Below are 24872 nucleotides of genomic sequence, written 5' to 3'. Positions count from 1 at the left end.
GCCAATATTCGTGCCAACTTTGAGTGACAACTGAGAATAACAAACTTGTACCTAAAGAATCCTTGCAAATTTACTATAATGCCCCTTGGTTCAGCCCAATCCGAAAAATATTCGCCACCTGTTTACAATTAATATCCAATTACTATGTTAAAATATCAGAATATTATTTGTGATCTAGAGGAATTATCAATTATTTTTCTATAATATTTCTTTTTGTAAAAAAGGTAAAAACGGAGCGAATTCGGAGCGGATAATATTAATATCAAATTTGTATTTTCATTTAGAAGATAAGAATACAAATATAAATAATAAACCGATGTCAAAATTTAAAACCATTTTTTTCTTAAACCAATACTAATACGGAGCGAATAATCTACGAATACTAATTTAGATATATATGAGGAGGGATCCACTTACATCTTTTTTTGGTGATACCGAATTACACCCAACATTTTTAAACATTTCAAAGTTCAAACAGTTGATCCAAACCATTCAATATGATGAATATATTAAAATGTGCTTGCAAATCAAATTTTATATATTTTTTTAATTTATTAAGTAATTTACAAAATCGTTATTTTCAGATCATTAATTTTTTTTTAAAGATAGTAAAAAAATTCAAAAAAAAATATAAAATTTAATTTGCAAACACATTTTAATATATGCATCATGTTGAACGGTTTGAATTGACTGTTTAAACTTTGAAAATGTAGAATGTAATCCGTTGTCACCAAAAAAGAGTATAATTTGATTCCTCTTCTATCTATATATATATATATATTTTTTTTTTTTGAATAATTGAGTCATATAAAATTTAAGATACGGGTAATGATTAAAAATATATATATAAAAAATCATCTATTGAAATAAATTTAACCGTATTTATATGCGGATATTTTTTCATATTAGATAAATATCTGAATTCAGATCTGAAGCGAATTTGAACAGATAAATCCAAATATTTCTTTTATTGAAACAAAAAGAATTTGTATTATTCTTACCTCTAACAAAATAATATAAATTTAAGAATTTATATTATTGGCTTCAAAACGTACACCTCTGTTGTAAAGATATTGACAAAGCAATTTTTGCTTCATGCAAGCAAGAATCTTATGCAATACAGTGAGCTGACCTTATTTTCTGCGCTGCATGACGTAAAACTTGTTCTGTCAATATGTTTACCCATGCATGGGTTTCCTTGGTCAAACTTCCAACGGAAAAGAAATGGAAAAGAAATAATGCTGATAGTTGGTTCGGACGCGGGTATTGTAAATCAGACCCAAACCCGATAACAGCAGTAATGCTCATTTATCTCCACGTTGCTCTCACACGTGTATCTAGCTTAAGCGAGCCATGTCAGCTCCTAATCTTGTGAGATATTATTTTGGTATGATACAGGCATGATAGTATCTGGCAAAATTACAAAAATACCCTTCACAATTTGTCTCCTTTCAGCTTTCACACGTACTACTAATGCTTTCTCCATGCTTCTTCGATTCTATCCAAATTGTTATTCTTCTTCTTCCTTTGCAAGAAATTAAAAAGAAAGAGAAATATCCCACACTTGTTTTTCTTTGAAAGGTTTCAACTTTTTCTAAATTAAATTGGTTTTGGTTGAGTGGTTCTTTCAGCTGAGCTAATTCAAAATTTCAGCTGAGCTAAACATCAAATTTTTCATATTTAATCTGACTTTTGAGCTGCTTTTTTTGTTTATCTATTTGTTGTTTACCTATTAATTGCTATCATTTTCTTTTTTATTACTACAAACATCACATCAAGTACACTTCTACCAATAGAAGAATATATTGAAACCAAGTTTATTTTCAAAAGATTGCATCATTTTCTTTGTTTACTTTCATTTACACATCAGTGTTATCTCTCTATCCTGTCACTTTCTTCACCTTATACAGAGACATTAAAACACTTCACAGATATTCATATTCCCACCATAATAGTCTCTTTCTCTCTCTCTCTCTATCAACTTTATTACAAAGAATCCAATTCACAAATTGACCAATTTTGCTCATAAAACCAGACCTCTGCACCTATTCCCACTTGAAAAATTAAACATGGGAACTCTCAAAGTTTTGATTTTGGTTATGATTTTGGGGTGTTTCGAACCGATTGCCGATGGATTGGGGGTGAATTGGGGCACCTTGGCAAGCCATCCCTTGCCTTCTAAAGCTGTGGTGCAATTATTGAAGGATAATGGGATAAAGAAGGTGAAATTGTTTGATGCCGATTCTGGTCCAATGAATGCTTTAGCCGGTAGTGGTTTAGAGGTGATGGTTGCTATACCGAATAATTTGCTCGGCGTGATGACGGATTATGCTATGGCGAAAAAATGGGTCAATAGAAATGTCACCGGTTATAATTTTAATGGTGGGGTAAACATCAAGTGAGTGTAATCAATTCTCTGTTCTTTTTTCAATTTATAATTAGCAATCCATTTCCTGTATTATTTTCATTTCATTTTGGTTTCAATTTATTCTCTGTTTTGATTATAAATTTATAATTAGTAAACTTCAGCTAATGGAAATGAGTCCTTTCTCTCATCCTATAACGGGTCATTTCTAAATGTTACCTTACCCGCTTTAGAATGGTACCATTCTGTTAATACCGGGTTTTGGGATACCCCAATTAATTAGTGTCAATTAGAATCAATTTTATTATAAGTTTGGATTATTAAATTTGTAATTTGTAAACTTCAGCTATGTTCAAATTAACTACCAAATTAAGTGTTCTTCTTGATTTTTTCCATATGTAGATATGTAGCAGTTGGAAATGAGCCCTTTCTCTCGTCCTATAACGGGTCATTTCTAAATGTTACCCTGCCCGCTTTACAAAACATCCAGAAAGCACTGAATGAAGCTGGTGTGGGGTCCACAATCAAGGCCACTGTACCTTTGAACGCTGATGTGTATGAAGGTGACGTACCATCCGCCGGCAAATTTCGTACCGACATCTCTGACCTCATGACACAAATCGTCACTTTTTTAAATCAATCCGGAGCTCCATTTATGGTTAACATATACCCGTTTCTGAGCTTGTATGATAGTGCGACCTTCCCATTTGAATATGCATTTTTTGACAATAACGGTAGCACAGTAACTGATAATGGGATTGTTTATACCAATGTTTTTGATGCTAATTTTGACACGTTGGTATCGGCTCTGAAGACGATTAATTTTGGGAGTATGGAAATAATTGTGGGAGAGGTGGGATGGCCGACAGATGGAGATATAAATGCAAAAGCGGCCAATGCACAGCGATTTTATGCTGGTACGCGTTAATTTCTTTTTGTATTGGTTTTGTACCAGTATATCATTAATGGTAGTAGATTATTTTCAAATTTCTTTGGTTTTTAATTAATCTCTGGTTTCAAATCCTTTGTGTACCGGTACTGGTACTAACACCAGGTGGAACCTTTGTTTTTGTTCTGTACCAGTATTCATCATTAACTGTAACAGAAGTAAAACAGACAAGACCACATGTGCAACCAAATAACCTTTAATGCACCACACATTTGACAAAACAAGAAAGATAAAAGGTCCCTTTCAACAATAAGCAAAGCCTAAATCAGATTAGTCAATTAATGCTTACAAATTAATTTATTTTAAACATGGTCCATATAACCCCCCCAACAATAAAAAGCTATTTAGACATGGTTCACATAAACCATTACTATAACTGTCTCACACAATGCCACATATACCCAGGACTCATGAAGAAACTGGCAGCAAACACTGGTACACCGCTCCGGTCGAACCAATACATTGAAATGTACCTCTTCGGTCTAATAGATGAGGATGCGAAAACCGTCGCACCAGGAAATTTCGAGCGGCACTGGGGCGTTTTAAAATATGACGGCCAACCAAAATTTAACATGGATCTCACGGGCCAAGGCCGGAGCGTGACACTTGTACCAGCAAAAGGCGTGGAGTACCAGCCAAAGACATGGTGCTTACTGAACCCGAAAGCGCAAAATAACATGACAGCTCTCACAAACAATATCAACTATGCTTGTACATATGCAGATTGTACTTCTCTCGGGTACGGGTCAACGTGTAATGGGTTGGATTCTAGCGGGAATGCCTCTTATGCATTTAATGCATATTTTCAGGTTCAAAGTCAGATCGATGGTAGTTGCAATTTTGATGGACTTGCAACTGTGACTACACAGGATCCGTCTACAAATGGTTGTAATTTTACAATTCAGATTGTGTTAGATGATTCGTTTGGGTTACGGGTTACAGTACCAGTACAGGTGGTTCTTTTACATGTTTTGGTCTCGGTTTTCTTAGTGATGGTTTGGTGAACAGACAATTTTACAGGAAAGAAATTTGTTTTTCTTTTTCTTTTTTTAATTCTTGATTTGTTTGATTTATTTAGTGATTTGTTCCATTTTGAGATGGTTCTATTACTGTAAATCATGCATGTAGTTAATATACTGGTTAGATATATATAAATGACATCAGACTGTTTATCATTCATTTTATTTCTTTAGTAAACAAGATGGATGGATTTTGTTGCTTTTATTTGCTACTGATACAATTTAGAATTTGATGTGATTGCAAATATTGTTTTATTATGTAGCTGATCAGACTTTTCTTTTCATCTGACTTTGGTTACTTCCTTTTACATTTTCCCAATTTTTTTTTCATAAGGTAAATTGTAGAAAACAAAATTATAAAACAGGAAATATGTAATTAATTAATTAAGATTCATGTCTTTTGTGAATGCAATCCTTCTCAAGCAAAGTCTTAGAATTAACTAAGAGTATGTATTAGGTAATTAATTAATTGACAACAAAAAATATCAATAAAACTTGGAAAAATCAACTAAACAAAAAATCATACCCAAACCCATCACAAAAGATCAGGCCTCAATCATTTTTTTAATAGAAGAAAAGACTAGAAAATAATAATAATGGGGTTGCAACTAGTCTTGAGTGGCATTTAAAAAAGGTGTGTCCTTTTTATGATATATCATATAGGCAAACATGGACCACACACATACACACTATATATATAATATCAAATGTTTGGTTTTTGAATAGAGACATCCACTTTAACTATAAACAGCAATTAGTTAAGCCTCCTAATATGCTCTTATATATGTTGCTGTTTGATCAATGCTATTTTTATTGAACAATGTGTGATATATTGTTTATATGACTTTTTATATTTTTTCCATTGATATTATTATATAAACAATTTTTTTTTGATATTTTTGTGGATCTCCCAAATCATTTTGTGTTCAATTAATTTGGATCCGATAGGTTCAACATTCGTCCAATCTGCTTTAAAATCTGTGTGAACATCACTTCAATAATTAATTGTATGTATTTGTTTTAATATTTATGATGATCTAGTACATACAAATCTTAAAGCATATCGGACGTGAAACCCATAAGTTTCGAATCAAATTTGATTCCAAATTTAATTTTAATTTTTAATATTAATTTTATTTAAAATTTAATCTAAAATTTTAATTTTTATAATATTTAAGTTTTTTTGAAATGGTTCAAGGTGAAAATGACATTGAAGTCCATTTCAAAAAAAGAAAATGACATCGAAGTCCAAGTGGTGATTTGGTATTGATTTACGTTTCAAATTAGAAAACTGTTAATAGCTCCTTTCGGAAAGAGGACAGATAAGGTGAAATAATTGACATGACACGTGGCAAGACATTAGCCACCTGCTTCTGGACTTCCTTTTATTTATTTATTTATTTATTAATTGTTTCTTGAAACTGCTTCTGACCTTTTGTCAAGATCATGCAATATAAACAAATTTGAGTCATCTGATTGTGATGCTTAATTTATAATTAACAATTAATTGTACAATCATTTCATACAAGTTGCAAACTTCAACAAGGAAGCATCTAATATATATACATAATTATGATGAGGTGCTACCAAACATGTTTAAAAAATAGAAACCAAAAATTAATTATTTATTCAAACTCAATTTCTCTATTTTGAGAAAAGACTTTATATACAAGCATGAAAAGGACCGTCCGAAGGAACTAATTTTTTAAAACACAAAATAAAATTCTTTGAGTGTTAATCAGTAATCACTTTTTTTACTAATTTAAGTACCTTTATTAGCAAAAATCAGTATAAAAGTCCTTCAACTGGAAACATCTATTTGTACTTGACATGCACATCACATGAGATAGTGACTTGAACTTCTATATCACTTATGCTTCCACAAAAAGAAGAATAATATCCAGTTCCCCCAAAAAAAAAAAAAACTTTTGTTAGGTCTAAATACTTCCATTTGTTTATCTCTTCATTATGTGTTTAATATGCTTTTTTTTTTTAAATTTTGAATAACTTAAAATTTGAAACTTAAATATAAGTTAAGCATCTCCAATGGCTTGCAAACTTAAATGTGTTTAATATGCTTTTTATTTTTATATGTTTATATAGAGAAAATAATATCGATTATATTTTGACATATAAATTTTACAATTTTGTTATTTAAAATTTCCAATTGAAAACATGACGGAGACACGAAACAATAAAGGCTATTGCACCCTTATCTTGCTCTGTAACCATGTATGAATTTTCATAAGCCTTATGGGCCTATTTAAGTTGTCTATCACATGATAAATATTAGTTTTCATAAGCCTTACTGTATTGTTGTAATTAATTAATTGATTGATAAGTGTTGTATTAAGAATATGAACTTTACAAGTACATAGGTAAATTATAAATTAGAAGGAACAGCTAATACAAAAAGGAGGGGGGGGGGGGGGGGGGGGGGGGGGGGGTTTGGTTCTTTGTTTAGATTTTTAATGTCGGATGTGATCCTTAAAAACAAATCTTAGCCCATGAAAGCTTCATTTAATCCCTTTGTAAGTGTAATTGAGCCTTCAAAATCAGCCCATGAAAGCAATGTTGTAAAAAACGTTCATTTAGACCGATTATTCCTGATTAATTGCTTGACAGTATTCTGTCCGTCCGACGACCGCATACCGTTATTTAGAACACTGCATGAAAGTTATCATGAATATATGATGACAATTGCACAGGTAAAGGCCTAACAAAAATCCGATGTAAGATATGGGCCACCTGATGTACTTGAAGGGTTAAGCAAACATCGTTATTGGGCCACCAATCAAGGCCCATAATAATTGTAAAGGTAAAATTAAACTATAAAAATTTCAAATAGACCTATATTTAAAAATACAGATATACATGTCACAGTGAAAAAAATATTTGAATTGATACCTGTAAACAATATCATATATGATCAATGAAAAGGGGAATCATATTATTCTTCCAAAACTAAAAGGAAATAGTTACATTACCAAACGATCGAGAATTAGAAAAAAGCATAATATAAACTACGAACATGATCAAGACAAAATGATTATTCAGATTCAAAAAATTAAATTATAGGTGTTCATAATTAATTATTTAATCATATACCACAAATCACACTAGTTCTTCAGTTTTGCGCCTACAGTTGAGATTAATTTTTGGTTAATGGCAACATACAATCTCCAGCATTCAACAGTGCCCTACAACCCAAGTTTGCATATGCACGTAAAAAGCAAGGAATACAAAATATACAAAGCTTGGTAATATTTTTTTTCCACCTGTTGTGCTTAATATACAAAGCTTGGCAACACTGAGATCTCTCAAAAAAGAAAGAGGATTACAAAAGAATAATGTTGGAGAAAGTAGCGGCAGCCCAAGTAACCAACGGCTAAGGAAATAACCGGCCAAAGGACTGAGGTCGTACAAAAGACTGAGAACAACAACGGGGCTGGGAACAACAATGGATCCGAAAACACCAGCTCTGACCCAGCGACAGACCAGCCGGTTACTAGCTCATAGCTTACGAACTGGTAACCGACTGATCTGTTTCTGGGTCAGAGCTGGTGTTTCTGGACGCATTGTTGTTCTCAGTCCCTTGGCCGCTCCTACTTCCTTGGCTGCCCAAAATCGGACAGCAAAACTCAACTGGTGGTACAGAGTTGCTGCGATAAAGCACAATCGGTTCGCCGTGGTAACGCAAATCCTCAAATTTCACTGGTCTACAGGATGCAGCTAAGACGCATCAGAAGATGACACACTCCCTTTGCTGCTGCCACTTTCTCCAAACCTCATTCTTTTGGCCTTGGTAATCTTAATGCTCTTTCCTTTATCGAGAGACCGCTGTGTTGCTGGAAGACATACGTTGGCTTGATTGGAAGACAGAGAAAAATGAAGTTTGAAAGAGTGAAGAATATGTATCACTTGGCTCATGATATATTTATAGGAGGTGACTTGGGGCGGGGTGGGGTTTGTGACTGGCGCTAGCTATAGCTGCTATTTCTTGGGTTTTAAATCGGACTAGCGCTATATGTTTTGTTTATGAAATGCAATCAAAGTTTTTAATTTAGTTTTCAAATAATATCTATTATATTTATCTTCCACCTATGTACTTGTAAAGTTCATTTTCTTAATACAACACTTGTCAATCGATTAATTATCAGAGTTGTAAAAAAAATCTGTTTAATTAGACTGATTAATCGGCCAATTAGTCATTGACGGTGATCAAACCATCAAAGAATTTTCCAATTAATCGGCTGATTTTTTTCCGATTATGATTGATTATTCTTGATTAATCACTTGGCGATATCCTATTTGTCCGACAAGCACATACTGTTATTTACAACATTGTTAATTACATTAATACAATTCCACAAGCTGCAACAATTAACGTCTCCACGAATTGTCATAAATTGAAGACCACATTTAGTTTTTATTATAACACTTTTTTATTTTAGAAAAAAAATATAAAAGTACATGAATCATTTTGACAGAATAATAATAATGTATAAAAGTCTCTCTCTAACATATAATCAATAAAGATATATATTAAATAAAGAAAGTTGACATCTCAGAATAATTGAGCAAAACAAAAATGTGTAAGAGGTTAAATTAAAGTTATTTTAATAAATATTTAATAAATTAACTCGGAAAACATGAATCCAAGAGACCCTTCAATTCTAACAGACATTTTATTTGGGTGATATTATAATATAATACTTGCAAGATTCAACAAACTAAAACATTGATAATTCAGCAATAATTCAACAAAATTCATATATTTAGATGATTCAATAAATGATATGGAAGAAGTCTTAAAGAAGTAATAAAATTTTGACAATATTAATTTTTTGTAATATCAAGTATTTTGAATTATACATCAAAGTTCAAGAATAATAACGATTCAATAATATGAAAAAAATGATGAACTTGTAGTTAACTAATTAAACTAATATCCAAAACTTCTTTAACTAATTTTACAAAATATATGAAGCGACATGCATATACACAAACTTTGAGCTATATACTACGACTTACAGATTTGAAAATAATATCGCTGTAATATTTATAAAAAACTATTTGATGAATCAACCAATATAAGTAAAATCTCATTCTAAAAAGCATTCACTAATTTCTAACTTTTAAACAGGAATGATTGATAAAAAAAATGATAATAATATAGAAACAGATTTTTTTTTAAATGATGTCTACGAAAATAATAAAATGTATAGGTCTTAAACAAAGAAATAAATAATTAAATTTCGAGAAGCTTACAAAATATTTTTAAATAAATTCAATATAGGATTCATTTTACTGATAAAGATTAGAGAAATAATATGAACAAAAAACTTTAACTTTATTAGATGTTCATAATATACAAGATATGCATTTAATAATACATTTAAATAATACTAAATGCATTTAATAATTCATGAAAAGTGGAAAAATTTAAAACGATTCAGTAATGTAGAAATGATGAATCTATAGTTGAGCTATATATATATATGAGTTAGGCTAATATGACACTAGTGTTATATGAAACTAAATAACACCACATCTTAAACCCTTAGATCTGCTTTAAGATTCGTACTATCCGCTTTTACTGTTCAAGCACTTCATTTTGTACGAATCTTAAAACAGATCTAAGGGTTTAAGATGTGGTGTTATTTAGTTTCATATAACACTAGTGTCATATTAGCCTAACTCTATATATATATATATAAAGAAAGGCTAATACACAAACGTTTGTTTCTGGACTTAGGAACAAACGGTTCGATTATTTAATTTTCGAAGTCCAAACAGTCGATCCAAACTGTTAGATATTCAATCTATATTAAAATGTGCTTGGAGACCAAATTTTATATTTTTTGAAATTTTTTTACTATTTATTAAGCTGGTTTGAAAATCGCTATTTTTATTAAAATTCTGCACCATTTAAAAACAACAATTTTCAAACCAGCTAAATAAATAAAAAATTTCCAAAAAATATAAAATTAGATCTCCAAGCACATTTTAATATAGATTTAAAAAAAAATATACAAGACATAAATTTAGACATTTTAATCAAAGCAATAAGAAAAATAACATTAAAAAAAGAACTTTATTAGATGTCCCTAATAGAAAATATACATGTTTAATGTCACTATAACATGGCAAAATGCCAAAATGCACATGTCACGGCCTCACGGGTAAAAATGACAAAACCAGAAAAAAAAACGGGGAATTTTATAGAATACCCCTCTCTCTAAAATTTTCAAATAAAATACCCTCCAATAAAAAATATTGACAAAATACCCTTGTGAGCCCTACTTTCTCCTTAAGACCTCTGACCTCCCTCATGGATTCTACCCCTCCATCTATCCACCATGGTCAGTCCCTAAGGGATTCAAGCTGCGATGGGTTGAAGCTTCGACGAGTGGGATGGAGCTAGTTGATAGGTACAAGCTAGTTTGAGTAAACAGGCAAGTTCATCTGCACGGAGTTGCTCAGCAAGTCTTGATCTCCCGTTTTAAAAAAGTTTGAAGACACACCATTGAGAATCGAAAGAAATAGATCAAACATGCAAGTTGCTTTATTTAAATTAATGCTTTTTCATTAAAATATAACATGTTGAGGTATTCTATGATTTTGATTTCTTTAATCTGCACGGAGTTGACTACTGACATGTTTGCAAAGTATCTTAGGGAAATTAATACAAATTGAAAATACAGTAGGATTTGTTATATAGACGATTCTTGGAAGGAAAAAAACAAGGACGAGTTGGATTTGTTTTTATGAAAGCGGACATGCTACAGTGGTAGGTCAGTCCTTTGATAGTTTTAATTAGAAAGTGAAGTATTCTATAAAATTTCCCGAAAAAAAACCTTCTCATCTTTTCTCTATCATTTGCAAAAGATAATAAAGCTAAGCTTGTGGACCCCGCTTCAGAAAAAAAATTTGACCTAGCTAGCTACCTTAAAATTAATTTTGATATCAAAAAATATTTATTTTTGTATTCAACAGGTGGGAAGCGCTACATGCAAAAAAGTATTATCAAGCTTTGTATATTTTTGTATTCCTTGCTATTTACGGGCATATGCAAACTTGGGTTGTACTTCACAATTTATTGTATTAATGCTAATTAATCAATGTTTTTGTTTAATGTATCTTTTAAGTATAATATAAGTGTTCAAAATATATATACGTGCTTTATTATTTACAGAAATTGTTTTATTATTCAGCTTAAATCTATTAATTTTCAATCCATGTGCTTTTTTGTTCAATTTCAACTCTTCTTATTCAATTATGAGATTTTTTGAATGTTCGGTAAAATTCAAACTGTTCAATTATCCAATCATTCAATTCAATCCACACAGAGAAATAAAAAAAAAACTAAATATAAATTAAGTGTCATACAAAAATAACCAAAAATGATGTACCAGAATAAATAGTTGTGACTAAACTAAATAAGTAGATATAATGAAAGTTTCTCATATAACAAAAAAGTGGAAATTGTAACTATCCCAACTAAAAAAAGAAAAATGTTCATACTAAAACAAATAGAACTAAGTAGCACGAATACCGAAAACCAACGTAGTTGTGACTAAATTCACACTGAAAAATAAAAGCCAACATACTGGAGTTAATGTAATGAACAAGTAGCTAGCTATTTAATACATTAAGTTCATAATTAATTAAGAAAAAACAAATATGATTTTGATTTTCTCTAATGCCCAATATTTAAATATTATATACGGTCTTTTAAATTCATAATTGATTAATTTTTCTCACATGATATATATTTATAGTAGTTAAGTTAGTTACATAACGAAAGGCATGCAAAGAAATACAATATGGATGAAGGATGACAAGAGATGAATGATTTTACATTTTAAAATGTATGACAAATAATCTTTTTTTATTAAATGCACTTAAGACGAAATATATAATTTTGTATCGGAAGTATGCTTCCTACTAACATGATATCAGTTGTGATATCAATTGTGAAGTATGCTTTCTACTAACACTGATCCAGAAATATATCACTAAATTTTAGACTCTGTTCAATGTAATTTAATGGTAGCGTATCGTGTGGCAGCACATGTGATGAGTATGTTTTTAACTAAATTTAGATTTCTATACATAAAACATATGCATTTAATCAAAAGAAGACAAATTATGTAATTGAAGGGCTGAGATTAAATCCGAAGTTTCATCTTTCAATCATAACCGTTGGCGGATCGGACACCCAACGTGCTTAATAATGGAATGGAGATATTTAGTTAGGAGCTTTAACTTAAAAGTTACTATACAAAAAACTATAATAAAAACAGACAACAAGAACTCGAAAAACTTTTCAATTATAAAATAAATTTATTTGGGTGATATTATATTATGGTTAAAATATGTTTGAAACAAAAACAATGATAAGTTACCATTAATACAACAAAATTAATATATTTTGACGATCTAAAAAAGGATATAGAAGAAGCCTCAAAGAAACTAGCTATAAAATGTTGACAATATATAAATAATATTAAAAGCATTTAATAATACATGAAAAGTGGAAAAATTTAAAACGATTCAGTAATGTAGAAATGATCAATTTATAGTTGAGCTATATATATACGACATTAGTTTAGACATTTTAAACTCAAAGCAATTTGAAAAATAACATGAAAAAAAACCTTTATTGTCCATAATAGAAAATAAAATGTTTTAAAATACGGTTTTGTTCATGCATGCAGAAGGCCACTGCATACCGCATTAGCAGTATGTGGACAAATATGAGGATTTTAATGCGGATTTATATATATACGGATTTTAAAATAAAAATTCATGTATATATATATATTCATATTCATATAGTTGAATTTATTTTATAACTAACATGAAGTGTGCCTTATTGTATATAAAAAAATACAATAATTTGGGATGAGATAGTAAAATTCCGCATAATGCATATGAACTTTTAATTACATGTGCTGTATATTGCATTTTTAATCCGCATATGCGGCCGTATGCTCAAAATTACATGGGAGGGACTGTATGACATTCTGAACACGGCTACTGACTACATAAGCACATGGGGCCGCATTTTAAAACACCAGAAAATATACATGTTTAATTAATGTCACAGGAAGGAATAAATAACATGACAAAATGCCAAAATGCTTTATGTCACGGGTAAAAATGACGGATACAAATCTGCTGTGAGTCTTTGAATCACAGGATCCTGCTATTCTAAATCTATCCATTCATATATTTAGAGATTCATGCATGAAAAATAAGTGTTTTTGAGATTCCTGCATTCTAAAAAATGAAGGGGTGGATTTAGAATCACAGATCCTGCGATTCTTTTAGAATCACAGCAGATTTATTTCAAAAAATGACAAACCCAACGCTACTTAATTTTTTAAACCCCAAAACAGCTCGTACACAAACCTATCCTGTGAAAAGATACGACCCAGAGGAAGTAAAGGAAATAAACAAAATTTGAGATGTCCTATTTGAACCCAAAGAAAGAGTGACCGTCACAATTAATAGGAGAGATTCCTGTAGTATGTCAAAACCTACTGATTATATTACGCTCTATACAGAGTCTTATGCAGGAAGCAGGCACATACAATGTGAGCGGCTCAAGGGAAGCCAAATAAGTAGTACAGGGCTGCAGAACCACAACACACAAAAAAGTACAGTGTACAGCCTGACATGTGGACCACGAAAACAGCTAGTCTACAGAAAACCCGATCTCCACCACTATCCATAAACCATTCGTATTCATACCACCTTTTTACATACAGAAAGAAAGATATAGAAACAAAACAAGAAAGGAGATGCAGCTTTAACCCACAAACACCTGCAACACATGCAGTTATGGTTTTTGTACTTTTTAGGTATTGAGCCATGGTCTTTGGTTTTTGTACTTGTAGGTATTGTGCCAAGGTTTTTCTACTTGTAGCTTATGAGAATTCATTTACACGAAAATAAAAAATAAGATACTGCAAATGCAACTTATTAAAACATCGGTCCACGTACAAGCCAATTTGATTGAAACATACATAAAATTTTAAAATATCCAGACTATCCAATTAAGATTAGAGGCGCAATTGAGCTATCGGATTTAGATCAAACACATGGAAATATTAAAAAAAAAAAAATTCTGACTCATGATAACTTTCATGGGCTGAGATTATAAATGAGGTTTTTATTGGCTAAGATTTGTTTTTTAAGACCAAATTAACCCGACATTAAAAATCTGAAAGTCCTTTTTTTTTGTATTAGCTATTCCTTCCAATTTATAACTTAATTACCTTTGTGCTTGTAAAGTTCATATTCTTAATACAATACTTATCAATCGATTAATTACAATAATACAATTGTTATATGGCTGAGTATTTATGCAAGTGAAAAACAACTTAAATTAAATAGGCCCATAAGGCTTATGGAAACTCATATTTGGTTACAGATCAGCAACATGAGTGTGCAATAGCTTTTATTGTTTTGTGTCTCCATCATATTTTCAATTTAAATTTTTTAATAACAAAATTAATTTCTCTAGATAAACATATAAAAATCTCACTTTTTAATTTTATTTGTTTTTATAAATTAATAGTGTATATTTACATGTCCTTGATAACAATAAAATAAAGTTGATATATCGATCATTTTAATTACATTGAGATAATAACATATATCATATCTAACTGACATTTAAGTTTTAAATTTGAAGTTATTGAAAATTTTAAAATAAAAAAGCACATTAAAGACATAAATACATAATAAATAGATAAACAAATGAAAGTATTTAGACCATACAAAAGTTCTGTTTTTGTGGAACTGGATATTATTCTTTTTTGTGGTAGCATAAGCAATATAGAAGTTCAAGTCACTATCTCATGTGATGTGTCAAATAGTATATTATTATTAGCATTAATTGATAATATTCTTGGTTTTCAGGAACTTGCACATTCTCTTAAGAAAAAAAAGGTAATGTCTCCAGGGCTACAGTCCTCCGAAAATCTCTTTGTATAAAAGCCTTTCCTTTTTAGTTTAGTTCTGACGCGCTTTCAACTGCCACAACTGCCATAATTTCAAGTACAATATGTATGTTTACAGGATAATATGTGTATGTTTACAGGATAATGTGTATGTTCATAGGATAATATGTGTATGTTTATAGAATACTATGTGTATGTTCACAGAAGGTGGTCCCCAACAGCTGTCACGCGTTTTCAACAGCTGTCACGCGTTTTCAACAGCTGTCACGCGTTTTTAACAGCTTTCACGCGTTTTCATCTGGGACCCGCGGTTTCATCTACAGAACATCCATTGAACTTGTTTATAGGATTGTTGTCATAGTATTACAGGATCTAATGAACTTGTTTATAGAATTAGTGTAAAAAGTCTTAAGATTTTCGGGGAACTGAGAGCCGGAGACTGTTAGCTGCTTCCTTCTCTTAATACTATATACTAGATATTCAATCCATTTAGAAATTCGATTGATAATCTATTTGTCATAGATTAAAGGCAACATTCTGTTTGGCAAGAAGTTCGACCCCCATTGGTAGCTTGACTGTTTAGTATTATTTAATTAAAGGCATTCAACTTTTTTTTTTCTTTACTAAAGGATCAATCTGAAATTTGAAAATGGTAAGAAGTTTATGATATAAATATAGTTTCTTTAAAACTTCAATTTATTGTGAAATTTTTCCTGTTTCGTTCTGAGTTCTTTATAATTTTTTAAATTATCTAAATATACACAATTTATTGTATTAATGCTAATTTATCAATGTTTTTGTTTGATGCATCTTTTAAGTATAATATAAGTGTTCAAAATATATATTTGTGCTTTATTATTTACAGAAATTGTTTTATTATTCAGCTTAAATCTATTAATGTTCAATCCATGTGCTTTTCTATTCAATTTAAACGCTTCCTATTCAATTATGAGATTTTTTTGAATGTTCAGTAAAATTTAACGTATTCAATAATCCAATCAGTCAATTCAATCCACACAGAGAAATAAAAAAAAAACTAAATATAAACTAAGTGTCATACAAAAATAACTAAAAAGGATGTACCAAAACAAATAGTTGTGACTAAACTGAATAAGTACATAACTAGATATAATGAAAGTTCTCATATAGCAAAAAAGTTTCTATTAAAACAAATAGAACCCAGGAGTACGAACACCGAAAACCAACATAGTTGTGACTCAATTTACACTGAGAAATAAAAACCAACATATATGCTGGAGCTCATAATTAATTAAGAAAAAACAAATGTGATTTTGATTTTCTCTAATGCCCAATATTTAAAAATTATATAAGGTCCTTAAAATTCATAAATTATTCAATTTTAGAATAAAATGACTTTTAAATTCATGATTGATTAATTTTTCTCACATGATATATATTTATAGTAGTTAAGTTATTAGTTACATAACGAAAGGCATGCAAAGAAATACAATATTGATGAAGGATGACAAGAAATGAATGATTTTTCATTTTAAAATGTATAACAAATAATCTTTTTTTATTAAATGCACTTAAGACGAAATATATAATTTTGTATCGGAAGCATGCTTCCTACTGACATGATATCAATTGTGAAGTATGCTTCCTACTAACACTGATCCAATTAATTCTCCTATCCAATAAGGATTCTGATCCAATTCAAGATTCCCTCATTCCTCTACTACTCTCTCTTTCCCCCAAGTCTGTATTTGAGCATGATATATATATCTCAAGCGCCATTTCTCTCCATTGAGGATGTCGAGGATAATGAAAATTTTGTAATTTTTGCAACAAGATCACTCGTTCAACCTCTTTCAAGAGAGATTGGGGAGCCATTTCGTAGAAAATTGGAGGAAGTTATCAGCCAACAATTGATTTCTAGTATTACCAAAAATTTGCGAGAAATCGAGCTTAAAGATGGAACATCTTTGATGATTCAATTGTCTTGTATAATTGACTTGTCATCTATTTAAAAAAAAAAAAATCACTTGTATTGGCTATTGGGTGTATCTAGAATTGATGTTTAATAGGTCAGTGATCACTATCTAATTGGTATTAATGTGATTGAATTGGATATGCAGGCAATTAATAAATTGTCTTTCAAGCTACAAGATGCAATCTTGAAGTGAACATATGTTTTAAATTATACTATAGTTGGCATTTAATAAATAAATACATGAAATGAACATTTATAGAAACAAGTGAAGAAGACGATTTGGTATATTTTGAGATCTGACGGTGGAATAATACTGAATTTGATATCACCTAGTATATTTCTTGATTACTCAATTTTGATGCTAGAACTAATTAATGGAGAGGTCGGATTCTAAATAAACCGTGTATATAAAATACAATCAAGAGCACTTAATTAGAGAAATAATGTGAACGAAAAACATATATAACTCTATTAGATTTTCATAATACAAGATATGCATCATCAAGTATATATCTAAATCTACTTGTACAAATTAAATTTTACAAGTTTGAGAACTTTTAAGGTTAAACGAAAAAACTGTAAGACTACCAAAAATAGGTCAAGTACTGATAGAAAATTTATTCTCATGATTAAAATCTAGCCATTTGCATGTATAATAAAATTAGATATATTAGAAAACCTGCATGCACACTTAGACTATTTTTTTTTTAAATTAAAAAAATCAATTAAAGCAAACGGGAGTCACTTAACTTAAATATTATCCTACAAATTTTATTTAGAAATGTAAACTTCCGATATATAATTATATTTCTGTATTCAATTTATACAATATAATATATCTTCAGTGCATTAAGGAAAATAATTATTTTATCACACATTTACAATGTTAAATCACTCATTTACTTGCCTCCTCCACCTGCATTTCTTTGCATGTCTTTTGTTACCTTCTAAATGGCATTCTTATATTAATTATATTTTGCATAAAAATTAACAAGGCAGCGTTATTAGTTAACTAGTATAAAGAAAACAAAAATTATAGTTCTGGGGATTGAATTTATACCCGGGATACAATTATTATATTGTAGATAAACTGTAGAAATAAAAACTGGATATTGATAAAGAGCCACTGATGTGACTATATATTAGGCCATTTTGAGATACATAACACTATATATTTAATTAGGAGCTTTAACTTAAAAATGTCTAAGAGTTTTAACTTAAAAGTTACTATACAAAAACTGTAATATACAAAGTCAACAAGAACTCGAAATACTTTTCAATTATATAAGAAAATTATTTGGGTAATATATTATATTATTGTTAAAAGATGCTTGAAACAAAAACAATGATAATTAAGTTAGCATTAATACAACAAAATTAATATATTTTGACGATCTAAAAAATGATATAGAAGAAGTCTCAAAGAAGCTAGCTATAAAATGTTAACAATATATAAATAATATTAAGTGTATTTAATATGGACAAATTAAAACGGTTCAGTAATGTAAAAATGATGAATTTATAGTTGAGCTATATATATATACGACATTAATTTAGACATTTTAAACTCACAGCAATTTGAATAACATGAAAAGAGAACTTGATTAGATGTCCATAATAGAAAATACAAAATGCCAAAATGCTTTATGTCACGGGTAAAAATGACAAAACCAGAAAAAAAAACCTTCTCATCTTTTCTCTGTAATTTGCAAAAGATAATAGCTGAGCTTGTGGACCCCGCTTCAGAAATAACAAAAAAGAAAGAGAAAAACGAACTAGCTACCTTGAAATTTTGATATAAAAAAAATATTTCCAAGCTTTTTATATTCAACAGGTGGGAAGCGCTACATGAAAAAAAGTATTACCAAGCTTTGTATTTTTTTGTATTCCTTGTTTTTTACGTGCATATGCAAAAAGATAAAAAATAATATATATCATTTAATATGTTATTTAATATGTTATTTTACGTGTTGATGTTCTTTGAAAAATATTATTTATTATTTAGTCTAATTTCTTTTAGGAGGCGTCTAATTGTCCACAGCCTTTTGTCCACCATTTGTCCACAGCTTTGACTTGCGCGAATACTGTAAAACTACTTCTACATTCTGTATAATTATACAATATATCACATAAAATATATCACTTAATCACAAAACATCCAGCAACTATTTGAAGTGGTCCCATGATAGTTAGAAAAAGATTGCAACTTGCACAACAGGACAAAATAAATGTACTTTCAAACTGTACTTTCGGAAATTACAGTTATAGGAAGTTATTGGCAGTTAGAGTTAGTTATTAGCGGTTATTAGCACTGGGTTGAATCTTGTATACTGTAAAATTGAATATTGTATACTGTAAAATTGAATATTGTATAATGTAAAATTGAATCTTGTATACTGTAAAATTGAATCTTCTACACAGTAAAATTTACAATTGAATCTTGTATACTGTAAAATTGAATTAGCAGAACTGTAAAATTGAATCTTGTATACAGTAGAATTTTCAATTGAATATTGTTCGGATGAGTAAGAAGCCTTTCTATCATCTTTTTCTTCCAGATTTTCACAAGATGAATACTGTAAAATTACAATATGAATACTGTAAAATTACAATATGAATACTGTAAAATTACAAGATAAATACTGTAAAATTAACAAATCAATACTCCATATCGCCTTTCTATCATCTCTTTTCTCCAGATTTTCACAAGATGAATACTATAAAATGATAAGATAAATACTGTAAAATTAACGGAGCAATACTATAAAATTAACAGATCAATACTCCATATCGCCTCTCTATCATATCTTTCTTCCAGATTTCCACAAGATGAATACTGTAAAATGACAAGATGAATACTGTAAAATTAACAAGGAAATACTGTAAAAAAAAATAGTACATGTTCTTGCATTTGGAAACAACCATTTCACTGCTTGATGCATGATTCAAATACAAAACCATATTCAATATATAGTAATCTAACATAAATTCAGCAAACTATATATATTTTTTCAATCTAAATGCATTATTTTTACTGTTGACCTGAAGAACAAATCCCCTCACGTTGTCACCAACTACTAGACTCCAAAATTTTCCTTTTATCAACAGGAGATACTGCAATTTTGCGCACCTTCCACAGGATTAGCGGATTAGCGGAGACCAGTCGCTCACCTTCCACAGGATTAGCGGATTAACGAGAACGCAAGTAATATCTCTCACCTTCCACAGGATTAGCGGAGACCAGTCGCTCCTTTTTCGCTGCGCGCCTGGAATCGATTCTCCAGATTCGATTCGAGTTTTTAATAATTTTGTTACACGCAAAGGTACAGGTGTAGATTAGAAGAGAACAAAACGAAAAGAGAGAGAGTTCATTGGATTTGATTTCTCTTATTATCAGATCAGAAGATAAATTTTGATGAACGAAAGAAAAGAGATGTAGATTTATCGGAGCAGAGAATTTGATGAAAGAGGAGATTAATCGGAAAAATTGAGAAGAGAAAAAAGAACGGAGAAAGAAAGAGATCGGAAAGTTATTAAATAAGGTAGTTTGAAAGCGTAGTTGGAAGTCTGTTGGTGGATAGTGCTGTGGACAAATGGTGGACAAAACCTAGTGGATAGAAACCTTTTCTCTTTCTTTTATAAAAATAAGTCATTTTGTATGAGATTTTTTTTGGTTCTCTTATAATATATTTTGTTGCAATGCACAAGCACCATATTAGCTAGTACTTTAAATTATCACAATTTGATATAATAATACTCCTGTTTGTTGAGGAAGAAAGAAAGTGAGGAATGAAAAGATTTTTTTTTTTTTTTTGGAAAGGAAGGAGAGTATAAGAAAGCATAATAGTATAATACCATATACAAATTACATTTAGAAAATTTTAAATACTTCAATTATATAAAAATTATTACCCAAGCATAATAAGTTATGAAGTCAGTAAGATCCTCTATATATGCATATCTTTCTTCTGACCGAAGATCTTTTTTGTTAATGATGTTATCTTTCTTCTGATGTCTCAATTGATAGCTAGACACATGTTTTGCTCAGTTACTTTTTGCTTTTAAGTGTCATTTGTTTTTTGCAGAATTGATATAGGTCTTCTTTGCCAATGAAAAAGTAAATACATTTTTACTTGTTATATAGAACTAATTAATGCACCACATGCACTTTAACTTAGTACCTATAAAGAATAGTTTTGACCATCTCTTAGAATTCATTCGTACTCTCTTTAATTAAAGAGCTCAGAGGTCACTACTTTTAATGTGATATATATATATATATATATATATATATAGAGGAGGGATCTGACACCCTTTTTTGGTGACATCGGATAATACGTGCATTTTCAAAGTTCAAACAGTCGATCCAAACCGTTCAACTTGATGGATATGTTAAAATGTGCTTGCAGATCAAATTTTACATTTTTCTAAATTTTTTTACTATTTATTAAGATGGGTACAAAAATTCAACGGTCTGAATATAGCGATTTTGTTAAATACTTCATAAATAGTATAAAAAATTCCAAAAAATGTAAAATTTGACCTGCAAGCACATTTTAACATATCTATTATGTTGAATGGTTTGGATCGACTGTTTAGACTTTAAAAACTTTGAAAATGCACGATGTTATTCAATGTGATCAAAAAAGGGTGTCATCATTAGACAAATATTTTTAAAAACTTTGAAAATGCACGATGTTAAAATAATAAAATAAATATATACAATATAGTTTAATATATATTATGAACAAATTTATGTTGTTCATCATTATAAATAGCAGATATATGTATCGGTATGTGTTTAATATGATCGGATAGTATACGTGTAATATCCATATCCGTATTTGAAAAATATTTGTCTAACCATATTACAAAAATGTTGGAGAGAAATTGTCTAAGTGCTAAGCTTAATTCAATAAGCGCTGGTTTTAATTTGACTTCATCAACTACAGCAAAGGTAGGATTATAATTTGACTCATTTTTTATGTATTGATATTTCCGTTTAGTATGTGATATTAAAAAGTCACGTGGTTCCAAAAAATATTTCATTTGCAATATTAAATATTTTTCAGTAATAGAAAAATTAAAATAATTCGATGATTCAAAAATGCAGAATTTGTAGTTAATTAAACTAATTCGGAAAAAAATATTTAACAAATCATAGAAAACAAATTTACTTTACCTTTGTAAGTAGTTAATTAAAATAATTCGATGATTAAAAAATGCTGAATTTGTAGTATGTGACATTATAACTTCTATTTTCAGAGTAGCCATTTTAATATTAAATTATTGTTCTCTGTGTCTTTAATTTACTTTACCTTTGTAAGAAGTCAGATGGTTTATTTAAAGAAAACAAAAAGATGTAGAAGGAGAACAACTATAAGGGAGAAATATAGAAAGAAAGAAAATACTAAAATTCTGCTTCAATATATAGATTGTTCTTTTGAAAAAAAACTGAAATTAGGAATTTAAATCAAGTATACGAATTATATCCGTATTCGTATTCGTATCTGTGAAATATATATATGATCCGGATCTGTATCCGTTTGTACCCCTATTCCCGCTAGCTGAACTTCAAAAGTTTTATTTTCCAGGAATGAAGGCAAACTTAACATATGATGAAAAAACATTACAGTAACAGCTAACTAAATAATTAATTAAACCATTTTTGTAAATTTGTATGAATGCAAACATTAATTTGATTCGGAAGGAAGGCATCAATGAAAAAGATGAAACACAGGTTCAAAACACGGAATTTAAGACCATATATACAATCTCTTACTAAAAAAAAACGAAAAAAAATGAAATTTAAGACCACATACAATCTCTTCAATCTATAATTATGATAATTATTCGACACTAATAGTTCATACTAAAACCCTTCAAATATGTAGATTTTCTACCTGTTTTGAAATTTGCACTAAATCTAATTTTTCTGCCCGATCGTTAAGCTCAGCCAAAAGAGAGGGGCAATTTTGTATTAGTTGAATATATCCTTCAGTAAGCAGTAAGGATACGAAATTACCTTCATCAACAACTAATCGGAGACATTGTTCCTTGAGCTCTTCACAATTGTGTATCTCAGCTATTTCCAGAGTAGAAAGAACAGTGTTCAAAGAGATCTTCTCAATTAATTTATGTTCACATGCAACTTTTAGCCTCAGCACCTCATAACGGTCTGCTGCCACTACCAAATGTTGAAGGAATGCAGTAGACGATATCGACACTTTATAATCGTTAATGCAGATACAACAATTGTACATAAAATCAAGCATTGCCTCGAAAACTGAAGGTATCATCTCATTTATCTTTATGATGCAATCCATATTAGATTCTATCATCGAGCCAAAGAATTCTGCTCTAAATACTGGTGAATGAGCTGCCAGTATTAGTCTATGGGCAACAAAATTCTTGCCGTCAACATCAAAAGTGACATCAGTATGTACATTATCCTTTCTGAACTTGTGAATGCTTTCATACGGGAAACCCAAGGAACTAATTATATTACTATCTTGACCTACGCTGATTGAAACACGGAGCACAAAACATTCATCTTTGATATATGATTGTTCTAATTTGGTCTTTTCAAAACAGTCATATAAACCAGCGGATTTTTCCTTGGATGTAAATGTGTGATGTAACAATATGAAAGTGGTTGGTGAAACAATATTTGCATGCTTATCCAGCAGTTGAAAACTAAAATCTGCTGGGACATCTACAGATTCTCTTTGAAGCCCTAGAAAGACCGACACATATTTGCCATTGTAATCCTTGTTATTAATACCTTGAGGGTAGTAATAAATGACCCAATCATGTTGACCAAATCGGAATTTTGGTGAGGTGATCTTCTTACCGATGCTCATGTCTTTAGTTTCTGAGTAATTGATTTTAAACTGATAGCATCCTGAAGCGGCCATCATGCTTAAAGATTCCATGACCTGAATACAAAAAGAATTAGTGAGATATGATGAGCATAAAAAAATGACATGTTAGGTATATCACAAATATTATGCATTGCTTATGTAAGCAAATTGAAACTTTTAGTAGACATTACTCAAGAATATTAATTATATGATGGATAAACACAAAGCCTATAGGCAGAGTTGAGAGATATATATATAAAAAAATAATGAATGAATTCAGAATTAATAGAGTATTACAGAAGTCTTGGAGAATAAATGAAAAATTAATCCTTAATAAAAACAGAAATAGAGAGATAATAATCAGTAAAAACTTGTACGAAATTATCAATATATCAATGAGTTATTATATTGATACCTTCGGAATGAGATGGGAAAGGAGAAAGAGAGAGAATAGCAGTCACTGCCGATTATTTGTAAAAAATAAAAGAGAGAAATAGATGATCCAAATGGAAGAAACTGGATTCAGACTCCAAAAAGGCAAAGCATTCTTTTTGTATTTTTCTAAATTTCGAACTCTATTAATGGGCACTTTTTAAGTGTTTGTATTATATTTTTGTTGTCTAAATTTAATAATGGCATAAAAAATAGTCAATTTTTTTATACCTTTTTTTTTGTAAATTTATGAGCTTCTTATTCTTAAGAATTCAATATTTTCGCATTTTTAATTTGGATTTTTCTAATTATAT

General features: G+C 29.9%; 2 protein-coding genes across 2 annotated transcripts; one reads left to right on the top strand and one right to left on the bottom strand.

The window, feature by feature from the left end:
• The first annotated feature begins 1512 nt into the window (after positions 1 to 1512).
• Positions 1513 to 4557, top strand: LOC144545101 (glucan endo-1,3-beta-glucosidase 8-like). The gene is made up of 3 exons (XM_078293679.1): positions 1513 to 2398; positions 2768 to 3282; positions 3720 to 4557. Exons 1-3 carry the CDS (start codon positions 2070 to 2072, stop codon positions 4316 to 4318), a joined length of 1443 nt encoding a protein of 480 aa, XP_078149805.1. The 5' UTR covers positions 1513 to 2069; the 3' UTR covers positions 4319 to 4557.
• A 3296-nt stretch (positions 4558 to 7853) lies between these two features.
• Positions 7854 to 24198, bottom strand: LOC144544838 (BTB/POZ and MATH domain-containing protein 3-like). Its single transcript, XM_078293378.1, has 2 exons — positions 23289 to 24198; positions 7854 to 8065 (listed from the first exon to the last, which is right to left on the bottom strand). Exons 1-2 carry the CDS (start codon positions 24196 to 24198, stop codon positions 7854 to 7856), a joined length of 1122 nt encoding a protein of 373 aa, XP_078149504.1.
• Between the last annotated feature and the right edge of the window lie 674 nt (positions 24199 to 24872).

The sequence above is a fragment of the Carex rostrata genome, chromosome 27, assembly GCF_964058835.1.
Source record: "Carex rostrata chromosome 27, lpCarRost1.2, whole genome shotgun sequence".
Lineage (NCBI taxonomy): Eukaryota > Viridiplantae > Streptophyta > Magnoliopsida > Poales > Cyperaceae > Carex > Carex rostrata.
Note: the sequence above shows the minus strand (reverse complement) of the source record. Positions and strands in the feature narration are given on the sequence as shown.

Coding starts and splice junctions, on each gene's coding strand:
- LOC144545101 (XM_078293679.1), top strand. CDS start 2,070: ATGGGAACTCTCAAAGTTTTGATTTTGGTTATGATTTTGGGGTGTTTC. Junction 2,399..2,767: donor AATGGTGGGGTAAACATCAA/GTGAGTGTAATC, acceptor TTCCATATGTAG/ATATGTAGCAGTTGGAAATG. Junction 3,283..3,719: donor TGCACAGCGATTTTATGCTG/GTACGCGTTAAT, acceptor ACATATACCCAG/GACTCATGAAGAAACTGGCA.
- LOC144544838 (XM_078293378.1), bottom strand. CDS start 24,198: ATGGAATCTTTAAGCATGATGGCCGCTTCAGGATGCTATCAGTTTAAA. Junction 8,066..23,288: donor CCGATTAGTTGTTGATGAAG/GTAATTTCGTAT, acceptor GATGCGTCTTAG/CTGCATCCTGTAGACCAGTG.